Here is a 15,314-nt window from a genome sequence, read left to right as displayed (position 1 = left end):
CCAAAAGTTTACTGGAGAAACCACTGTTGACTTACTTAACATGATTTGCAAGATCACCAAACTGAAGGTGTCACAGTCTCCTCAGTCAACAACATTTTAATTAGTCTGCACTCTTACTCACGTTCATAGTATAAATGCTAGAAAGGTAGCTCAGTATTTCTTGTGACATTCATTTAACTGTTTGCTGTGTAGGTAATATCATCATCAGAACATGATAAATGCTTTTCAAATGAAGGCATGAGTACTTGGAACTCACCAGGAATCTGTGCTTTATTTGCGGAGGCATGAAGTAGCCTCTTTATTAACTTTGAAGGGGAAATTTTCAGTTTTCACCATCTCTCCTTTTCCCAGAATTTGTACCATACAAATAGAAGAAAACCTCTCCAATTACACATAAGTATCCTACCATCTCATATTGTTTTTTGGCAGTAATCAAAGTACTCCAATCAGGCAATAACAAAGCATTTATTTCACTCATTGACAAAAATGTTTCATTTATTTTCTAGACACACTTTAAAACCTTGTTAGCAGCAGGTGTTGCACAGAAGGTTCTGTTTTCCTGTTTGTCCTGGAGTATTATTTTTTTATTTTTTTTTTTCTAAGAATCCCTTTTGCCCACATTAAGTCAGATTTAAGTAATCCCTCTCTCTACAGGAAAGAAATATTTTTATTTTGCTTAATTTTTCAGGTAGGTCAGTGAGCATCAAGCACCCATTTTATTTCATTTACAACCATAGATTTGGTTACAGCAGTACACATCAAAAACTGTACAGTGAGTACATAGTCAGGACATATAATTAATACATTATATAATAAAATAGCAGCATAGTAAATAATTTCTCCCTTGTTAATAATGTACCTTTCTATTTTTTCAATTATTTTCTTACACCGTCTATGTATTTAAAGATTTTTCAGAAGCAATAATAAAATTCTTCTTCTTTTCACTATATCCAGATTCAGGTCTTCCTGTAAAATTATTCATACCCAGCATTTTATTTTTAATCTCTGGTCACTGACATATATTAGTCAATATCATCTGACTGTATGGGATAATACACAATGAGAAATCTCATAATAGCAACATCAAAGGAAAGTTTACTTACATGTGTAAAACAAATGCACAAAATGAGGCAGACAAGCTTCACGTTGGAAACAAATGTCACACTCAGAAAAGGAAAACAAACAAGGAGAACTTCAATTGAACAAAAATGAGATATTAAGGGAGTTTTCTATCATTAATATTAACTTTCTACCATAAACAAATGGAGACTAGAACCATTCTTTCCCAATGGATTTCAAAGTAATTCACTGATATGTAATTTTCAGTTACCATGTAATTTTTACAATGCTATGGACTTGGACTTTACTTCAGATTTTACCAATAAATTTCTCTGAAAATATGAAAAGGGTGATATTATCTGTATGCCTTAATGCTGGTTGCTGCTATATTTTCTCATGTATTCATCCATACTAGTCATCAGAATTAGCTGTATGTCCACAGCTGACAGTCGTTTCAACAACATATTATGAAGGTCAGCAGTGTCTAATTCACATTAATGACAAAAGAAAATGGCATTTTACAAACACAGTTTTTTAAATAAAATATAAAATTATTAGTTTAAATATTCACCATAAAATACATTGCTTTAAGGCTTAAGGCTAGAAAGTTCTTGCCTTCTTGCTTAGGTCTCTGTTACTGTTCACCACAATCAGAACATGACAACTGATTTATTTTCTTTTTTTTAACTAGCCAGTTAGTCCCACCTAAAGTCATGGCCAACCATTTCATAAAACTTAATATTGTATGGTCTATAAAATTCTCGTAACTGGTCTATGACATCCTGATCTATCTGGACATGAGTTCTTCCTTTTGATTTTCCAAGACAGCGAGGTAAACTACTGCTTTCTGGCTTTTTCAAACAAGGGAACCCTTTTGTTTTGTTGAAATAAAAATGCTTGTCAGTAATTATCCTTTTAATGCCAAGGAAGTCCTGAATTTTGGCCATCTCACCTGCTGGATCTGTGATAAGCTTCTCACCACTGACAAAATGGATTTGAGAAATAGGAAAATACTGCAGCCAGTTTTCCAGATGTATGACATACATTCCAATACGAATAGCATTCCATGAGCAGTCAACAATACTTAAGCTCTTGTTCTTGAAAGCCAGATCCTCAAAAGTCGGGATGTCTGGCTTCTTGGACAATGTCTGAGTGTAGTCTGAGATGGCACGGGTCACTGGATTCCTAACTACTACAATAAGTTTGGTATTTCTTGACATGTTGAAGATACGTCTTGGTGCTTCCTTAGTAACAAAGTAGCTTGGTGTTTTTTCCATTGTAATTTGGCTGTCCAGTGTTCTGGGCATCAGGCTTCTGCAAAACAAGAAAAATATTAAAAAAATGTTAGAGAATCCAGTTCTTGAAGTAACCAAAAGGTACATACAGCTACTGTATCTTCTAGCTCTACTCTTTGTCTGTGGAAAATGCATTTGCTACATAAGACAATATATATTGATATGTTAACCTCATTTGCAAGCAGTTACTGAATGTCATTGTATATTACCCTTTCCTATTTTAGAGGAAAATAATCTATTCTTAAAATAACCTAATGCTGTCTCAAAATAGCAGTTTTTCACTTTTTAAAAGAAAATAAACATGTGTTCTTACAGTTAGCTAGGCAGGGACTACAACTCATAGGCTACAGGGCTCATGCAGATAAAAGTGAGCAGATGCTCGTGCATGCCCTCCAGGTACTGCACCGCACCAGTGCTCTCTGGGAAATCTTCAGAAACCTTGCCAATACCAGTGACATCTGTGACAGCAAAATATCAGTGAAGGAGACGGAACTGTTAAAGTAGTTTCTCTCATCATTAGACAAAAGTGTGTGTGTGTGTGTGTGTGTGTGTGTGTGTGTGTGTGCGTGTGTGCGTGTGTGTGTGTGTGTGTGTGTGTGTGTGTGTGTGTGTGTGTGTGTGTGTGTGTGTGTGTGTCCAGCGGGTAAAAAAAAGTTGACTTCCTTTCTGGATGGACCCTGGATTTTGTTCTACATTCTTCTTTTTATTTTTCTTATCCTTGAGCTTTACCTGTGTGCAGAAGTAAGGCTAAATCAATAGTGTGCAACTGTTTTTCATTTATTAAAAGAAAATAATATTGTTTGGAAAAGATCAGAAAGCACCATCATGAATCAAAACCTGAAACTTTCAAAATACGTATTCACTAATTTGCATTTGTTTACTAGGAAAGTCCAACCAGACATGAAGACCTGTTTTTAGTGGAGACTGGTGGGGGTGGGGTGAGGGGCTCCACAAAAACAAAAAAAAAATGCAAAAATACATTTTGAACATGAAAATTGGGAAAAAGTCATCTCTCTATCTATCGATATATGTATGTGTGTGTGTGTGTTTGTGTGTGTGTGTGTGTGTGTATGTATATATATATATATATATATATATATATATATATATATATATATATGTATATACACACACATATAGAGAGAGATATAAATATGAATTACTCAAAAGTATGACACTGATAATTAAAATGCGAAGGTAAGATACAGAGGTCATCCGATGATGAAGTTCCATGAATTGTAATAAAGGAACAAAAGCCCTTATCTAAAGTTAATGTGTTCATGGCTCCCTGGCTAGATTTGAGATCCCATTTTTTGTTTGTAAAAAAGTTAGAGGTTCTGTAAAGTAGTCCTTGTTTATGGTTAGTTTTTTGTGGCATTTTGGAAATGGATATCAAATTTTAGTTGCTCATCAATGACTGCACATAATAACTTGACATGAGAGAGATTAAAATTGTTTCTTTGTGTGAGTGAGATTTAGGAGTGAAGGGCATTAATCTGATTTTGTTAGGATTTAAGATTAATTGAGAGGGTTCAAACCATCTCCATTGACTATAGACAAAATATTTTGTGGTTGTACTCAATTATGCTATGGCTATCATAAAAATCCATTACATTTGTCAGAATTTGTTATTTAAATTTGGCAAAAGGGTAAATATCTTTTAACGTTGATAACAGGGATTCTCAAACTTTGGGTCCTGTGAGTGAAAAGGCATGATCAAACTTTATAAGGGCTGTGCCAGATGAAAGAAGAGATCTAAGATGGAAGGTAGAAGGTCTAACTATAAGAAGCATCTGATCAAAGAGACAAGTTTTACTTAAGCAGTTTGAACTTAATAATTATAGCAGTATTTTTTGTTTTTTTTTATTATACAGGAACTATTTTGCTTTAACAAGGGTCAAGCAGTTATGTTTAGGGGAGAGTCTTATGAATCTATAGATTTGATTAGAGGTTGTTTACAAAGATGAAATGCTCTTTTTGGAAGCTATTGTTATTAATGGTAAGCCATATTCTAGCTAATCTTACAGAAAATCATTTCATATTACATTCCTCCCTTGAAGAGAGAGGATGGAAGAAAGAAGGAAGAAAAATGTTTCCTGCCCAGAAAATTGCATGGTGCTTTAAACTTAACTGAGAGTCAAGCTAGATCCAGGGGTATTGGAAGTTAGCTGTTAATGCAATCACTTAGTGAAGCTAAAAATCAAGAAATCTTTAAGGAATTTACAGATGATCTTAAAGAACATTTCCATGCAAAGTCTAAGTGCACGTGCTGCCAAGAATATGAATAAAGTAACAGGACTTGTTATAGTCCAGATCCTAGGCATTTTTGACTTAATCCTGCTTTTGAATTTGCTATTAACATCATAACAATACTGTCTGGTATTTTCATAATACTGTCTTATAGTCTGCATTACTGCTTCAATTTTATTTTTTGTATTACTGTATCATAACTATGTTACTGATTCATTGAAATGATTTAAATTGCAAAATGCCATATTTATGTGGTACTTCATAATAAATGATGGCATTCTGTAAATGTTGTACATGATAAAAATGGATGATCTCTCTTTGAGATAGAATCATGGCTGAAAAGGGCCAGTTAACATGTTATTTAATAGTAAAGACAATTAAATAAATACATAAATAAATAAATAAATAAATAAATAAATAAATAAATAAAATCTGTTGTAAAGGTTTCCCAGTTTTGGTTGAATACCTTTGTTTCTTGTTACCAAATTCTTGTACCCCAATACTGACTTCATTGTTTTTTTTCAAACTGAGGAGAAGGTTCATCCACCTGGAAAGGAGAGTAAGTTTAGACTTATTTATAGAATGGAAAATGCAGCTGTATAACCTTCCAGATCTGAGGATGGCCCATATATGTAGAGTATGTCACAGGAAGATGTTCTGGAACTTTCTGTAGAATCTCCTTTGGAAACAGAGTGCGCCTTCAGTTTAGAAGAAAATTATCTAAGGGAAGAGTTGCTTGATTTAATAGAGATGGACAGATTCATGAAGATCATTGAACGAAATAGATTACAAAAAGTCAATAAGACTTAAAACATTAGTAGTCTGATAAAACAAATAAACACAGTAATCAAGAATATTAACAGGAATTCCTGTGAAGTAACAGAAATAAATAGGATATATTACTGTCCAGCTAAATTAATAATAGCTAAAGTCTTACCACAAAAACACAGGACAATAAGGGGGAAGGAAGTGAAGAGATCAATTGCCATCATGGAAGTATTGAATAGAGAAAACTGTAAGGCAAGTAAGATAAAAATTGTCACTGTCAGAAGAGTATAGAAGAGGGAACAGATCATCAAAAATACATAGAAAGATAGAAGTGATAAAAGCAATGCACAGTATCAGAACAGTTGAGGATTTTATCATACACTATTGCAAATAATAAATTAAAGATATCAGCATTAATAGAAAAACTTGGAAGATATGCATATAAATATTAAGGTAAAGTACAAAATAAGCAATTCACTGATTACCAAAAAATGTTTAAAGAACTGGGAAATAAAGCAAAAGAAATATAAAAAAAGCACCACCAAAAAAGAAGGAATAGACACATTTTGGAGAAATATTTATGAAGAACCTGTGGAATTTAACAAAGATGTTGAATGGACAGAAAATTAAAAGAAAGAGCAAGTAGTTCAAGTGTACAGGATATGAAATGGTATGAAGTAATGACCAGAGAAATCGGAACAAAGGTAAGAAAAGTTCCTAACAGGAAAACCCCAGGCCCAGATGCAGTACTTAACTTCTGGCTAAAAGTATTAACACTTTTACATAAAGATTAAGCCCTCACTAAGAACTACTTACATGTGCATCCTAAACAAGTACAACCCTAGTTAAAAACAGGAAGAATGATACTCATCCTTAACAGTGAATGTACAAACTACCCTAAAAACTATAGACCAATAACTAGCTTTCGGACTACGTACAAACTCTATATTGGAATGGATGTAGGCAGATTTATAGTCATTTAGAAGAATATTCAATCAAGAGAACAAAAGGGTAACAAAAGAAACAAAGGATCATTGTTGCTTAATAAAGCCATAATGGAGAAGTGTAAAATGGGAAAGAGTCTAAGTATGGAGTGGAAAGATTACAAAAAGTATATCACATTCATTGATAAAGAAATGCATATTGATATATATTCATTAATCAATTACATGACCATGATGCCATGACAAACCACTTTGCAGTTAAGTCATGACAAAGGCAAATTATTATCCCAGGGATAAAATTCAAAGAGGGATATCACAGGGTGATTCTTTGTCACTGCAGGTGTATTGTGCAGTCCTTAACCCATTAAGCTGGTACTTAACAGACTAGGCCTTGGTTGCAGTTTAGCTCCCGGACAGCAACAAAGTGTAAAGACTTCTCATCCTCTTTTTGTGGACGGTTTAAAAATGTATAATTCATCAAATGAAACCAGAACTGCAAGTGGTTAAAACTTTCTCAGATAATATAAGAATGAAATTTTGACTTGATAAATGTACAAAAGCAACACTTAAAGCAGGAAAGTTGCAGCACCAAGAAAATATCAATCTAGGACAGGTATGTGATATAAAGGAACTTGAGCAGGAAGGATTGTATAAATATTTTGGAAATGATGAAGTATCTACAATGAAACATGAACAAATGTGAATACAAATTGGGAAGGAATATTTCAGGAGAGTAAAACTAATGTTAAAAACAGCATTGACATATTGGAAGAAAGTCTAAGCTATAAACCAGTTTACTCCTCTTCCTCTTTTAACATACAACTCTGATGTGATTGGGTAGACCCAAAAGGTATTGGATTAGCTGAACAGAAAAAAAAAAAATTCTTCACACTTATCAATTGATATATAAGAATCAGTGTATAACAATATTATATATTCCACATTCTGAAGATGGTATGGGCCTCCTCAAAATTTTTTACACATATAGATCTGTGATCATGGAACTGCATACATATTTGCTGACCTTGTCAAATCCAAACATAGTGAAAGTTTTGCAACATGAAGAAAGGAAGTCTAAGATGACCTATCTGCTTAGTTTTGTAGAAGCATTCAGGTGACAAGTAGGGATGGAAATCAAACCAGAAGCAGACAAAAAAACAAACAAAAAAAAAAGAATATAAGGACAAGGGTCAGATGAGAGGGAAAGAAATGCAGAAAAACAATAAATATAAAGGCAAGTATAGAGATATTTTGGAACAACCTCATGTTGATCAGGATTTGATGCAGAAATGGTTAAGGAGACATGAGTTGAGACCAAAGGATAAAAGGTTAATAATGGCAGCAAAGGATAGTTGATTACATATACTTTGTTTTATAAAGTCCATTGTAGATGTGGAAGAAACAGAAAAATGCAGTTTTTGTAAAATAGAATTAGAAACAATTTCACACCTTGTTGAGTGTGATATACTCATGGCAGAGGGATTGTAAAATGAAAAGCACAAAAATGTGGCAAAGTTGTTGTACTGGTAATTGTCCAAACACTGCAATGTAGAAGTAGCTGAAATTCACTGAAACCATGGACCGCAGAGCATTATAAAGAACGATGAAGTGCACATGACATGGGATCACCCATTACCAACAAGTCAAAAAACAGATGTGAGAAAATATTAGTCCATGAATAAAGACAAAAACAGTATTGACTATTAAAATTGCTACACCTAACGATTGCAATATCTCATGTACAGAGAGACACAGAGTCCTAAAATGTCAAGATTTGCAGGCAGCAATGACAGCAATGTGAAAAAAAGATACATTGACAGTTCCAGTAGTATCAATAGTAGGTGCAATGGGTCTCACAAACAAGAATTTACAGTCATATTTAGATATGCTACCAATAAATGTAGCTCTGCATGATCTGCAGAAGGAATCAATTATGGGCACATTGCAGGTGCTGCAAAGAGCACTTTTGGCTAACATCAAAGACTGGAATAAACTAATTTTGTGATCTTTAATCACATCCTGACTTAGGAGTATGATCCATTCCTGTTATAGTATTAGAAACCCAAAAGACTTAGAGACATTATACTGGAAATATAGGGAAGTTGAAAGATCAGAGGGAAGCTTGTTTACAAAGCTAGAAACAGGGAAGAGCAAGAGGGCATGACCAAAGCTCCGAGGAGAGTCCTCTTTTGTGTGCAGATTAGCAGTACAAAATTAAATGTATAAACCACAATCTGGGATACCACTGGTACCAACAGATCTCCTTATTGGGGCCTTGTGTTTTTACATCACCTTTGTCAGATATAAATGCTGGAAAGGGACACATTAGAAGTTATACTATTTTTTTTTTGGTAGCCTGGTTAATTACTTCAGCTAATAATGCCAAAAATCTCCAAGACTGTCTTACAAAAAAAAAAAAAAAAAGGCCTGGTCTAAAATACAGCATTACAAAACTTGGCAAAAGGGTGTAACTTGTTATTATGAAAGACAAATCATTAATCTTAATGATCTATGGACAGTGATAGACAAATTTTAAACCTTAGCCAGACTGTCTCAACCAAGTTAGAAAAGCATATTCGGTATCCCTTTAATTCTAAATGTTTTGCCTTATCACTGCAGAGAGGACATTGTATAACTTCTGGTCTAACCTTAATAGTGAAAGTAATATTGTATTTTGTCACCCTCAAACAAGGCACATGAAGTAACTTGAACTGTAAACAAGTCTTTACAAGAAAATCAGAAAGAGTATAAATACCTTAACTGTTCATAAAGACTAGAGCTACAGGTGGTGTAAATAGCACCATAGGGAATCCCTCATTGGGTGTTCCCTGAACTATTGCTTTTCAGTACTGCAGCATCAGAAGCCCATTGAAAAACATCAAATATTTGCATTATCAATACTGCTTGTATACCAATCAGCACTTATGCTGAATGCCAGTGAATGCACAAATGACTTGAAGGGTCAGAACAACACCACCTCTGCAAAGCCGACTATACCACTAAGTGTTTGCATCCAGGGCAGCCACCAATTTCACATAGCTATGGCTTTGAGAAAAACTTGAGGAGATACTATTATATTTTAATTCTTATAAGTCAACTGGCACTGACCTGTGGTTTATAAGACAATGTCTGATCTGGTTTTGTTTCAGACTGTACCAGGAATGCACCAGTAGATGAGCAAACACCAGAATGTGTGATCCAGATACTTAAAATAAAATCAGTAATACACAAAAAGGAGGCATACATACCACAGTGCCTTCCATGGTTTTTGGGAGACTGGGAGAAAACAGTGGGAGTAAACAAACCATGTAAAAGGGTCAGAGATGGTTGTTCTCAGAGCTGTAGACAATCTTGTGATAAAGAGGCAAAAAGACTAAAAGAGAGGAAGGCCAATGAAGCTACATAGTAATGAGAGGCCAGCACTTAGGGCAGATGATAGAACGTACAATTGTGGAGAGATGGAGGAAGCATAATAGAAGGAGACTAAATGATAGGGAACAATGATGGTAAAGGCCGAAAAGGAGGAAGTGGAAAGATAGTTAGCAGTGGGCATAAATAAAGGAAATGAGGCCTTTTTAGATTCCTACCAAAATTAGGGCAAAGAGAGAGACAGAATTAAGTAGGGTTTATCAATCATTTGAGTGATTAAAGAATCCTGGGGGGAAAGCAGAAATACTGAATAAATATTTTGCTTCAGTCTTTGCACAGGAAAGCAAGGGGAGGGTGCAATGCAGAAGAGAGGGATACTAAGCATGAAATACTGAATAAATATTTTGCTTCAGTCTTTGCACAGGAAAGCAAGGGGAGGGTGCAATGCAGAAGAGAGGGAAAGCTAAATGTTAACAAAATAATAAAGGCACACGTTTAGAGATGGGAAAGTGGGAAGGGAACTGTCTGCCTTTAGGAAATATAAAGCCAAAGCACCAGATTGGCTGCGTCTGAGAGTCCTCAGAAATCTAAAAAGCATGCTGATATAACCTCCCTTCCCTCCCCCACCACCAACAGAGGCATTTAAAGGATCATCATTGACTAGAGAAAGTGCCAGATGATTGGAATGCAGCAAGTGTGGCACCATTGTGCAAGACAGAAAGGCTTGTACTTTTTCTAGATAACCATAGTCTACAGGACAGTAGCAAATATAGGTTTATAGCCAGAAGGGACTGCCAGTCAAATCTGATCTGAGGTGCAGCCTTGGGTGCTAACTTGCAAGGCATAATGGTCATAAGACTCAGTAGACTTGAACATCCAATGAGTGCTATGATTCCTTACTTTACTATTGTTATACTGTAGTAGTTAAAAGGAAGCACAACAGGCCACCTGTTGTGATTGCCCGCTACCTAACATGACCAAACTGCCGATTCTTTGATCACCAAGGAAAGCATTAAACTATTTTTCTTTTTTTCTCTAACTGCAAACGCTTACATTTGTGAGAGAAAATAACTTGTCTAAACCTTGTGTGAAATCCCACTCACAGGATTAGTACATAGCTGCACATTGATTGGCATTCTTTGCTGCTGTTGAATTTGTTGAGAATTGCACTGCTCTGTGTTCTAAATTGTTGAGAACTGCATTCCACTCTGCTCTACTTGGCTGGCCTACACTGAGCTGTAGACCAGATCTCTTGCTGTGATTAACGGCTAATGGGCTTGACCAAGCTACCTATCACTCACCCACCAGGGAACTGAGTTAATCTGAAGCTGTCAGGCAGTCAGCACAGAAGAGTAAGGCTCTGAGTTGGTAACAAGCTCTTCCCTGAAAGCTAGGATATATGGGTTGATTCTTTCAATCTCTATTTGTCTACCATGTGATTCTGAGCATCAGTTAACCAGACAACACTCCTGGTTTACTTTTGAAAACAGACATCCATATCCACTGGGTTTACCTGGCTAACAAATGTGTAAAAAACTGAGTTTTATTATTCTGTTTTTCCCTATCTATCTCCAAGATGTGTTGCTGCTTATAAAACTACCTGTGCTGTTTAAGTTACTTTGTAAGAAGAAGGACCTTTGTTGCACACGGAGCAAAATCTTGATCAATAGGAACAATACACAGGCTGTTATTGATTGTCTGACTGGCTATGATTATCACTGTTTAAAATGCTGTGATCAGTGTGTCTCTGACCTCCACTTTCCTGGGCTACAAGGAACTGTATAACCAGGGTTTTCTGCTGTGATTGCTGGCTAACGGACTTGACCAAACTGTTAATTCCTTGATAACTAAGCATGTAATTAATTTAAACTAATTTTATTTGACCATTGTTCTCTCTAACTACATGAGGTATGATTTTTTACATAACTGCTTGTACTGATTAAATTACTTCATGATTGAAAATAACTTGTCTGTACTCTGCTGTGTCAAATCCCAATCCCCAGGAATAGTATACAGACTGTCACTGACTGGCTACTTTGCTGCTGTGTAATCCTTTATGAGCTGCATACCTCTGTACTTGTGATGAACAATGTACTCCTTACATGCAAGTCATTTGAGGTGAAATCTGGTTATTGCCATAGCTTCCCTGTTTTACCCTATTTTACCTGTTCTACCAGATTTGATCTCATCTAAATTCCTTTAACAACAGAAAAGGGGTTATATATTTTCCATTCAACATCTTAAGCCACTTTATTGCCAATATTTATTGTTTCTGTGCTCTTTAGTCTACCAAGTGGATAACCTTGTACACTCCTATTTGAACTAGAAAGAGTAAAATTTGACATCCCTCTGCTAGGTTTTGCAAATTAGCTACTGATCCCATTACTACTACTTATACTTTTGATTAGATAGGATAAAAACTTGCAATCCTGCCAGGTACCTCACATAAATCTCGTATCTCTCAGCTTCCAATAATTGTATCCTCTATTAGGCGCCTAAAACAAGTAAAACTTCCTGCTATATCATTTACCCACTTGCCTATCACATATTGCTTTGCAGTATCACTGTGTGCCATTATACCATCCATTGATGGCCTAGTGCCATTATACCATCCAGTGCCAGCCTAATGACATTACACCATCCAGTGCCGGCCTAGTGACATTATACCATCTAGTGCCAGCCTAATGCCATTACACCATCCAGTGCCGGCCTAGTGCCACTATACCATCCAGTGCCAGCCTAGTGCCATTATACCATCCAGTGCCAGCCTATTAGCACTCAGTGACAGTGTACGAACCTGAAGACAAAAATGAACACCACAACAGGAATAAGAAAATAAAAGATTGCATATAAACTTTGTTTAGTAGTTTCATTCATTTAATAAAAGGCAGAAGTTCATTAGAACTTACAATACATCCAAACAATCATTTCAAACAGTGTCAAATCACATGACACAACATATCCACACTCAATTACTCAATCATCGATTATTCTTTTAAGCATTAAATACAATATAAAACATAAAACTAAGTGTTATATTAAAAGTAAAAACAATATATAAATGATGAAACATGCTGTGCTTTAAAAATACACATTACATTGACTACACCATTTAAACCATGACACTTATTTACTGCAAGAAGAACCTGCCAATTAACTTCTTTGCATTCAAGCATATTACTAAAATTTCGAATAAACTGGCTATTTTTCACAAAATCGACAAAGAAAGAAAAATTCTTAAAATCCTTACAACCTACAGTGTGTTTCATGAAGGCATTTGTCAAATGTCTTTTTCTAATAGCAACAACATGTTCTTATATTCTCTGCTAGAGGATTCTAATAGTTTTACCTATATAGAAGCTCTCACAGGAACAAGTAGCTAAATAAACTAAACCTTCTGACTTACAGTTGAACCTCTTGTTAATAAAAAGTTATGTTTTAAAACTGTGTTGGTGCCTGTATTAATATACCCTTATTAAGGTACATTTATTGCAATATTTAATTGAGTAACACAGGTAAGTACTATATGCTACTACATCCTGGAAACCCATCATCGCACAACCACTGTCCTAGCTTTCCACTAACACTGCTTCCTTTCTAAATACTTTCTTCATTGACACAGTCCGCAACCTTACAATAAAAAACAATATCACTCAACCCTCTCCCTCTACACCTACTACATCTCCCATCTTTTCTCTTAAACATATCCCTACAGTCTATATTAAATCTCTTCTGAGCAAATTCAAAACTTGCTGTCCACCAGCTGATAATCTTCCTCCAGAATTCTTAAAAATTTGTGCCAACCCTATCGCTCTCCCTATCTCCATCTTGCTCAACGGATTCATTAAGGAAAACACAGTGCCCAACATATGAAAAAAATTCTGTGTTATTCTCTTGCACAAAGGCAGCAGCTCCACTGACCCCTCTAACTTTAGACAAATTGTCATCTTATCTCTTCTGTCCAAAAGCCTAGAAAAATGCATCCATAAACAGCTTCTTGATTACCTCCTACAAAAAAATCTTCTCACACCTACACAGCACGGTTGCCAGCCAAAACGTAGTACTGCTACCACTCTGACATCCTTCATAGATCCTATTGCAAAATCCCATGATAATAACAAGTTAGTCTCCTGCTTGTTTCCCAATCTCTCTAAAGGATTTGATACCATATCCCATAAAGTATGTCCAACCAAACTAACGTCATTTAATCTCTCCAACTCCACATTATCCTGGTTCTCAAGTTACCTATCCAATAGATTCCAAGCAGTAAAATGACAATCTAACTACTCTCATTTCTTACCCATTCAAACAGGGGTACCTTAAGGTTTCATCCTTGGAACCCTACTTTTCAATATCTTTATCAATGAACTCCACTCCCCCTGTCCACTCTCTACCATTGTCCAATATGCCGACAACTCTACAATCATCTCCTGCTCTGATAACATCACTCACCACCATACCCTCACTCAAAAGTCCCTTCATTCAGTCATAAAATGGCTTACTTCTAACCAATGACTACTTCCTTGATCCTGAATTTGGTCATCTGCATGCAGCACATCGGGCAATGAGTGCCCTTCAGCACTCATTGTTTCTGTAGCAGGTAAAGGTTTTATGAGGTCAGGTTGCTAGCCCAAGGCCCAACTATCCTCAGGTGGTGCACCACGCACATACACACACACACACACACACACACACACACACACACACACACACACACACACACACACACACACACACACTCACACACACACACACACTCACACTCAAACCTAGGACCAATTTTGAGTGTCCAATCCACCTACTGCATGTCTTTGGAACATGGGAGGAAACTGGAGCACCCAGAGGAAACCCACACGAATGCAGCAAGGGCAGACAGACTCCACACAGGCACCGCAGCCAAGAATTGAACCAGAGAACCTCTTGCTGTGAGGTGACAATACTAACCGCTATACCACTGCACTGTCAAATACTACTTAACCCAAAGAAAGAAAAATCTTGTCCTATTCCTCCCTACAGCTCTACAACATCACAAAGCCACCTTTACTATCTCCTCCCTCAACAACACAACCATCTGCATTGAAGCTCATACTAAACTTCTTAACGTTCAAATTGATAACCAACTGAAATTTGACCTCCACATGCAGCATTGCATTAAAAAGACACATCAAAAACTGGGTCTGCTATATAGGCACAAAAAATTCCTCACAAATGCAGCAAGACTCTCCCTTACATAAGCTTTCCTACTTCCCACACTTCCCTATGCTGCCCCTATACTCACAAATCATCAATCCAATCTCCTATACAAGCTGGAACTTACCTACAATAAAACTGCAAGATTTGCCTCCAACCAGCCTTATCGTAGGCACCACTACACTTCTCTAAAAAACTAAAGTGGCTGGAATTTCATCATCAAATACTACTTCCCCAGCTTCTCATGGCACACTCTATCCTTCATGAACCCTCGTCATGCCCCTCCCTCTCTACCTTAATCCAACCTTACATTCCAAACCATCCTCTCCTTAGCTCCCTGCAGCACCTATTACAAGTCCATAAGCCCACCAAAAGTATGGGCAAACTCCTATATAGTATTCAGTAGCTAATACCTGGAATAAACTACTATTAAGTGTCA

The 15,314-nt window shown here is 36.2% G+C and overlaps 1 protein-coding gene across 1 annotated transcript in view; it reads right to left on the bottom strand.

The window, feature by feature from the left end:
• Positions 1-693: 693 nt before the first annotated feature.
• The window catches only part of HS3ST2 (heparan sulfate-glucosamine 3-sulfotransferase 2), a 966,442-nt gene continuing 951,821 nt past the window's right edge, over positions 694-15,314 (bottom strand). The window contains exon 2 of the mRNA XM_044089816.1: positions 694-2,373. Within this exon, the coding sequence (XP_043945751.1) occupies positions 1,755-2,373 (619 nt within the window). The 3' untranslated portion in view covers positions 694-1,754. The remainder of the gene's footprint in view (positions 2,374-15,314) is intronic.

Source organism: Protopterus annectens, chromosome 12.part0 (assembly GCF_019279795.1).
Source record: "Protopterus annectens isolate FY-2018-M chromosome 12.part0, PAN1.0, whole genome shotgun sequence".
NCBI lineage: Eukaryota > Metazoa > Chordata > Ceratodontiformes > Protopteridae > Protopterus > Protopterus annectens.
This window is presented reverse-complemented; position numbering and strand designations above follow the sequence as displayed.